General features: G+C 35.8%; 1 protein-coding gene across 1 annotated transcript; it reads left to right on the top strand.

Moving 5' to 3' along the window:
* Positions 1 to 5,903: 5,903 nt before the first annotated feature.
* Positions 5,904 to 7,372, top strand: LOC122054913 (metal transporter Nramp5-like). The gene is made up of 6 exons (XM_042616330.1): positions 5,904 to 5,908; positions 6,052 to 6,151; positions 6,473 to 6,577; positions 6,663 to 6,794; positions 6,917 to 7,012; positions 7,088 to 7,372. Exons 1-6 carry the CDS (start codon positions 5,904 to 5,906, stop codon positions 7,370 to 7,372), a joined length of 723 nt encoding a protein of 240 aa, XP_042472264.1.
* The last annotated feature ends 901 nt before the right edge of the window (positions 7,373 to 8,273 follow it).

The raw sequence follows: 8,273 nt of genomic DNA, 5'->3' as shown, positions 1-8,273 counted from the left end.
ATCCAATCCCTAAACCCGTCGCCCCTTCTTTGCCCTGCCTCCTCCCTTCTGCCGCCCGCTTCCACTGCTCCGTTTAATTTCTTTAGAAATTCTTTCACAGCTCACCGCCACCCCATTACCATCTTTGCTTGTTCTGTGGGTGCACAGGTAGCCTTTTTTCGTCTCCTCGTTATCTGTTTCCTTCTTTTTCTGTACTCTTCTGGCCATCAATTACTTTCACATTTTGCCGTAGGAGTTGTGAAACAGAGAGCAGGGGGAGTGAGGCATAGAAGTAGACCTGACCACGGTTCGGAACCGACGGTTCGACGGTTCGGAACCGCCGGTTCGACGGTTCCAGGCAGGTCGACCCTTAACCTTAACCGCCCAAGACGGTTACGGTTCACGGTTCAGAACCGCCGGTTCACGGTTCGGTTCACGGTTCGTCACGGTTCGTCACGGTTCAAGATTAATATGTTAATAAAAATTAAAAATAAAAATTAAACATTAAACATTAAAAATTAGAAATTAAAATTTATTAAAAAAAGGGCTTGCACTTATTTAAGTTGCCTACGTATCCCTTTAGGGGAATCAAAGCCCACGTAGTTCTTTTACATTTTTATCCTTTTACATTTTCATTCACTTCCATTTCCTGTTCCTGTCGTATTTGTTCCTTCAGTATCAAAATCTTCAACTTCATCATCTGAAAGTTGCATTCCTTGGATTCTTTTCTCCGCTCTGGTCCAATCGTCCAGTAATGCTTGGGCTTCCAATGAGTCGGGAGACAAAGTTTATCGTTGTTCATCTAATATGTTGCCGCCGGCACTGAACATCTGCTCCACAGCAACAGTTGACACTAGACAAGCTAAAATTTCTTTTGCGATCACGGAGAGAACGGGAAAGCTTTAAGCCTTCTGTGACCACCACTTTAAGATATCGAAGTTTTCGCTATCTGCTTCATTAAAATCAAAAGAAGTCGTAAAATAATTCTCAAGTTCCTGTGTGGAACTTGAGAATCCCCGTGGACGTTTTGCCCGTTCTTTTAATAAGAGTTGTGCTTTTGTAAGTTTTAAATTACTACTAGTAGTTTGTTGAATTTCAGAAATATTAATTTGTGTTCCATATTTTGCATAATATTTATTATAAATATCATATAAATAAATTCTAACATTATATATAATATTAGCTGGATCAGGGGAAGAAGAATCTTTAATTGGAATTAAAGCATCATAATATAAAGTTAACATTTCTTGTAAAACTTCTAATTTAAATCTAGGATCTAAAGCAAATGCAATTAAATAAATTTCAGGAATTAAATAAAAATATTTTTCCCATTTAGTTTTCATAGCTAAGATGCAAGGAGATAAAGATTCATTATTAATATGTTCATTTAAAACTAATACTATATTAGAAAAATTTTCTAAAACTAATTGAGCATGGGATAATAAACACCGGAAAGTTGTTCGGTTGCATCATTAAATACTTTTAAAATTTCACAAATACTACTACAAATATTCCATTGTTGTGAAAATAAATATATATTAGCATTAGTGTTTTGTGCAAAAATGAACATAATAATTCTTTATATTGAAATGAATCTTGTAATAATTGGTATGTTGAATTCCAACGTGTTGGTACATCACGTGGAAATTTTTTAGGTCTCATTCCATTAATTTTACAAAACCTACCCCATTGTTTCATTATAGATGGATGAGACCATAAATAAGAAATTGCAATTCTAATTGGTTTAATATAACTTTCTAAAATTTTTAAACCATCTTGAACACATAAATTTAAAACATGGCATACACAACGAATATGAAAAATAAACCTCCAATAATAGGTTGACAAACAAATTTTAGATCATCTATACAAGCGGTATTAGAACTAGCATTATCTAATGATATTGAAAATATTTTATGAGTTAAACCATATTCTTCTAAAATTAAACATAATAATTGTGCGATATTATGAGCATTATGTGATTCATCAAAAACTCTATAAGCTAATAATCTTTTTTGGAGATTCCAAGAGTTATCGATCCAATGGCAAGTCACACCCATATACGAATGTGTTTGCCAATGATCACTCCAAATATCGGAACATAAAGAAACTTTATTATCTAATTTACTAAATTCATCAATTAAATTCTTTTTCCTTGTTTTACTAATTTTTTAATTGTACGAGTAAGTGTAGTCCTAGGAACACGTTTAGCACATGGATTAAGAGATTCTTTACAAAATCTTCAAATGTGCATTTAGATCCAAAACTAAAAGAAAGATGTTCTACGGAAACAAATTTAGCTAATGATTCTCTTAATTTATTATCCGAATATAAAAATAAACCGGAATCGGTACTACCGCTAGTTGAAGAAAATCTTGATAATTGTGTTTGAGAACGGTCGAGTCCATATTCCGTCGGGTGCTTCGTTTCTACATGTCGTTTCAACGACCCATAGCCGCCGCCGGCTTGGAATTTGTAGGAAGCATGTGCTTACATTTTGCACGCATTTCTTCCGACGGAAGAGTGACCTTCTCAAAATGTTTAGTAAAAATAGAAGATTTTAGAGGAGGAAGTTCCCGAACCTTAGAAGTAATTGCATCGGTACTTCCTTGTGTGTCGGGTGTCGGATTCGGAAGATGCTCGATCTCATCATCGGTGGATTGAATGTTGGGGTCCTCCTCCCGCGGATTCATTATTTGCTTTCCCTTCCGAGCTCGAGATGATGCACCTCCGCGGCCTCCTTCCATTGTAATTGAAAATTGAAAACGAAAGCGTGTAGAGATTAGAGAATACGAAAATGAGATTAAGAGTAGAGAAGATGTGTGTGAAAAATGATGAAATAAGCTCTCTATTTATAGAGTTTTGATAGTAACGGACACTAAATCATAGCCATTGATCAAAAAACGGTCAAATGATCCTAACCGTTGAAAAAAAATACCTAAAAAACCCTCCCAACGGCTACGAACCGCCGGTTAACCGGCGGTTCCAACGGCTATGAACCGCCGGTTAACCGGCGGTTCAAGCCGTTTAAAAAAAAAAAATTGCGGCTGAACTGCCGGTTCAACCCGCCGGTTAACTGGCGGTTCGCCGGTTTTTACACCCAATGAACCGGAACCGGCCCGGCAACTTGCCGGGCCGGTTCCGGTTCGACCCGGCGAACCGGGTCAACGGGCAACCGGCCCGTTGACCCGGTTACGGGCCCGGGCCGGGTCCGGGCCAGACCCGGCCCGGGGTCGGGTCTACATAGAAGGGGGAGAAGAACGATGCTGGGTGGAATTCTAGGTGGGAAATTCTTCAACAAATGGTAAGAAGTAATTCTATTTCTTGGTAAAGTTTGGAGCTTTTGTTCTTGGTGGTGGATATTCACGATGGATCGACTGGGCGGCAGCAAGCACTCGGCGAAGAACATAAGGGTGAGGATCAGGCCGATACGAAGTAAGAAACAGGCCATGGTGCGGTGGCTTAAAAAGGACGTCGCCGACCTCATCGCCGTCGGCCACGAAGCGAACGCGTATGGAAGGGTAAGAGTTTGTTTTCACTTTCAAGAAATTGCTAATAATGAAGTTTTTTGTTTTTGAAATTAAAAAAAAAGAAGAAGAAAAGAAGAGGAAATTGGATGAATGCTAAGGTTCCCCCTTTCCTCGAGCTCATTTTGGTGTAGGTTTCCTTGAAAGATCTATCGCGACTGTAGTTCCTATGTTTTTTGTTTAAGCATTAAGAGATCGAGTAAAGGGATGGTTTCTAAGCACTTCCAAATTGGAGTATTTGCCTTCAGGGCATTTGTTCAATTTCTTGTTCAAAAATGAGAGGAAAAAGAACTTGTTTTTAACATTCCTGCATATTGTGTTGCTGCGCTTGATTGTTTGGTTTCGCCCTTCATGTTTCGATGTTAAAAAGAATTGCCTTCGAGCATTTTATATCTGATATTTCTGTTCTTAATTTTCTTGGCTCTTTTATTTCTTCTAGCTTTCTTTTAAATATTCTATATTTACTTTTGGTCTTAGCAGTTTTCTCCTCACGCGCAATAGGAAGACTGCATTATTTTGTTTATTTGTTGCAAATCAGCATAGAGGGAAGATAACTTCCATAATATATAAATTTTGGGCTGAAAGGAAATTGGTAGGTTTTAGTTTGACCTTTTGGGTATGTGTATTTTCCCACCACTGCAAGCAATAATTATTGAAGAAAGAATTTCTGATCGAGGTATATATCTTCTAGAGCCTTGAAACATCTTTATTTCTTACGTCTTTTTTGCATGCCTGCATGTCTATAATTATGATATAGGCCTTTCCTTAGTGTATGTGTATTTTCTACTCTTTGTTGCTGTAGGATGGAGTAACTTCTCTCGGAGTCCTTTTGAGGATGTGTGTTCCGCAAATATACAGAGGTTCAGATATAGCAGAATCATAAACCAAAGCTCTCTTGCTCAACTTTTGCTGTCCTTTTTCGACAAGGTGCGATCTTTTAGATTCATGGCTAGTTACCTAATTGTACAACATTTAGCGTTTTAGACTGAGCAAGTCTCGATTTTCTTATCTTGAATTTATATAAAGTAGGCTATGATAGAAAGAGGCTGTTGGGATATTGATCAATATTTAATCTATATGTGCAATTTTCAGATATTAGAACTTTTGGTTCAGATTATAGCATCTCGACATATGAAGGACGACAAAAAAAAGCCATCATTTTTGTAGATCGTTGCCCCTGATTGTAAGATTTTTGATGTTTCTGCTGAAATTTCTTGGAATGATTACTTGCAGTCTATAACTAGTTGATGATCTTTCAACTTTACAGATAGAGGATCCTTTCAAGCGAATGGAAAGTGCTGCTAGAACAGTCCGCTGGGTTGAACTACCTAAGATATCAAATGCATTTCAGAATGCACACAATAAGCTTTCGTCTGGTTCAATGCTCTCTGATCGTGACTCCTTGCTCTCTCTTTTGACTAGGCCTTTCCTTGATTCTAAGTTTCGTGAGCAGCAATCGTCAACACATTGCATCTGTTTTATTTGATTATGTGAAAGATAACATTTTCTTTAATGCAAGAACGTGACTTGTTCATTCGACTATGTGGTTCTAGGTTGGTAAGCATAGCCTTGTGTTGACTTTAGAGATTGAAAATTGATGTAATTAGCATGTTTTTCTGGTGCTATAATCCAATGATATAATTTATTCTTCCAATGCGAGTAAAAATTGTCAGATTCCTTTATACTCCTTTATGTATTAGATTTCTTATGATTATTTCTAATTGGTTTCTCATTTTTCTGGTCGTAGAGATCGAGCGGATCGAAGAAATACTTGCAATGTCGAATGGAAAGGTTAGTTTGCATAATTGCATCTAGTTTAACTTTTTCCCTCTTAATGGAACATTCTTGAGATAAAAATGAGTGCAAAATAAGTCTATTAATATCTGAATTGTCTCGGAAGAATTCTATTGTGTCACTTGTGCTGGGCTACTGTATAATTTGAATACTTAATTCTATATTTTTCCCTCTGCTTGACATTATAATTGTTTCTCTTTGAAAGTGCCCTTAATCTTAGTCCATCTCGTATTGACTTTATTCATAGATTATTAGTCTTGATGAAGCTCATACCTTTTGGGTGCTTGACAGATAAGTAGATTAGAAATCTTTGTTTTCTTAAACACACTAATGGTTTTATTTTGTTTTCAGACACTTGATGGTCAAACAAGACCTATCAGAGCTTAGTTTCTGCAATGCTACAATAGATTTATCTGAGAATCCCTTATCCCTCCTTTGAGATAATAATTGTTGATTAAGAATCACCCACTAGTGGGAATTACATGAAGCCCTTGATCAAGTTGTATCCGCTATTGCTTGAATAAGTTGATTAAAGTTGCAAGTTGAGCCTGCACTTTCACTAAGACTAGAAACTTTATCCTTTAATCAAGTAGTAGCTTCTAGATGGAGTTTATTTAGCATATGAAATTCATTTAAGGTTTATGTCTGTTGTTCAATGTTTTTTTGACCTTATACTTGTTATAATTTTTTGTTTATAATGCATTGTACCTTATTTAACATTATTTAAATTTTAAAGTGTGTATTTAAATAGATATATAACAAGTATCTTTATTGAAGAAACTACAGTGCTAAAGAGGGACATTATTGTAGTCATTCAAAAGTTCAATATCCAAGTTAGCAATTTGACTCAAGTAAGTTTTACAATAGCTTCTTTATATAACTATACTTACATGTTAGTTTTCCCCTTGAATTGTTGTCAATCAATAGAATAATGATGCAGTATTTTTGTCAATATAAACAAAAAAATGTATTTTTGTTCATACTGAGTTTTTAGGTTGAAACTATATTATCGATTGTCAAAAAGAATAATTTTTTTATTACATGTCAGAGATGATGATTTTTATTACTGATCTTTCGTTGTTCATTCCTTTTTACTATCTTGTGAAGGACTAACTTTTCCACCATTTTTAGAAAAAGTGTGTCAATTTCAACACTGCTCCATTTTTTTTCAGGATGTCCTTGGAAAGTCTAGTTCAACTGTTTATGCCATTGCATTGTTAGCCTCTGGACAGAGCTCTGCAATAACTGGTACATACGCTGGGCAATACATCATGCAGGTGGTAATTTGATAGGAAACACAAAGATTAAACTAATGTATGATATTCGTAATCTGTCTTTACCCAATTCCCAATTCCCTTGAAGGGTTTTCTAAACATGAAGATGAAAAAATGGCTGAGGAATCTCATGACTCGATCAATCGCAATCACTCCAAGTCTCATCGTGTCCATCATCAGTGGTTCCTTAGGAGCCGAATGGCTCATCATAATCTCATCGGTACTATTGATATTCCTTCTCCAAATTTCATAATCTTAGTATTCAGAAGCAATATAAGTGTGAGAACAGGATTTTTGACACAACATTTCTCAAGTATCAAAATTCTCATTTATGTAATGCAGATGGTACTATCATTTGAGTTTCCATTTGCACTCTTATCTCTTCTCAAATTCAGCAGCAGTCAAACAAAAATGGGACCTCATAAAAGTTCAATACATGTAAGTTTACTCTGATAATTTATATTTGCAAGTGATAATTAATAGAGTAAATGACTATATATATTTGCTGTGTAGATCATTGTGGTGTCATGGATTCTTGGTTTGCTTCGAGTAGCAATCAACATCTACTTCTTAAGCACCAGCTTTGTCAGTTGGCTCATTGATAGCAGCCTACCAGCAGTTGCTAACGTTCTCATCAGCATCATTGTTTTCCCTCTCATGGCAGTGTACATTCTTGCTGTGATCTACTTAACCTTCAGGAAGGAGACTGAAGTAACATTCGTCGACCCATGGAATTCTTCACATGTTAACATAGAGAGTGGTGTTTCATTTCAAGTTGATGGAATGAGTAGATCTTAAGTTGCACCCGTCAGAGAGGATCGTGCAGATATTCCCCTCCCTGATTAGATAATTAAGGTTCTAATTACTTGGATGTTGGTACTGAGTCCTTCACAAGTTAGTTCTTCTTCGGCACCAACTTCATATTGTTCATTAATTGTAAATAGAGTTTATTTGTTTATTTGTATTGGGATAAATTTTATTTGAACACGAGATATGTTTCTTCTTTTGTAATTGTAATTCTTGTATAACAAACATTTTGAATAATATTGATGTGGGGAATATTCTTTCTTGATTATGATTCTTTATTATATATTTAAATTGAAATATGATATATTGGTATTAAAAGATAATAATTTAAAAGACAACGGCTTAAAACCATTATTGTTGTCTATCACCCTCAAAGACAACGGTTAAAAACCGTTGTCGTAGCCCCAAAAACGATTGTAACTAGCAAAAAAATGCTCTAAAAAATAACGGTTTTAAACCGTTTTCTTTTCATTCAAAGACAACGGTTTAAAATAGTTGCAAGACCGTTGTCTTTTCATTCAAAGACAACAGTTTAAAACCATTGTCGTAGCCCCCCACTTTTAACAACACTGCCAATTACAACGGTTTTAAAGTGCCTACGACAACGGTTTTTAACCGTTATCTTTTAATATTTTTGTTGTAGTGTTTTAGAGTTTCCTGAATTCAACACCCCTATTGCTGCTTCAATCACCAAAGCTTTCAATCATAGGGCTGAGGGGGCTATAAAGCAACTAAAAGAAAAAGGATATCTAACGTCTGACCCTCCAGCTAATTTCCTCGATCGTCGAAGATTGCTTGATACCATACCCCCTGATTTGTTTCCCAAGCTGATCTAATTTTTTATCTAATTTTCAACATGTTTTTGTGATGCAAAACAATTTTAAATATTAAC

Source organism: Zingiber officinale, chromosome 3B (genome assembly GCF_018446385.1).
Source record: "Zingiber officinale cultivar Zhangliang chromosome 3B, Zo_v1.1, whole genome shotgun sequence".
Lineage (NCBI taxonomy): Eukaryota > Viridiplantae > Streptophyta > Magnoliopsida > Zingiberales > Zingiberaceae > Zingiber > Zingiber officinale.
Note: the sequence above shows the minus strand (reverse complement) of the source record. Positions and strands in the feature narration are given on the sequence as shown.

Excerpts from the sequence above, each read along its gene's own strand:
- LOC122054913 (XM_042616330.1), top strand. Across the intron at positions 6,795-6,916 it reads GGCTCATCATAATCTCATCG|ATGGTACTATCATTTGAGTT; the intron begins GTACTATTGATA and ends TATGTAATGCAG. Across the intron at positions 7,013-7,087 it reads CTCATAAAAGTTCAATACAT|ATCATTGTGGTGTCATGGAT; the intron begins GTAAGTTTACTC and ends TTTGCTGTGTAG.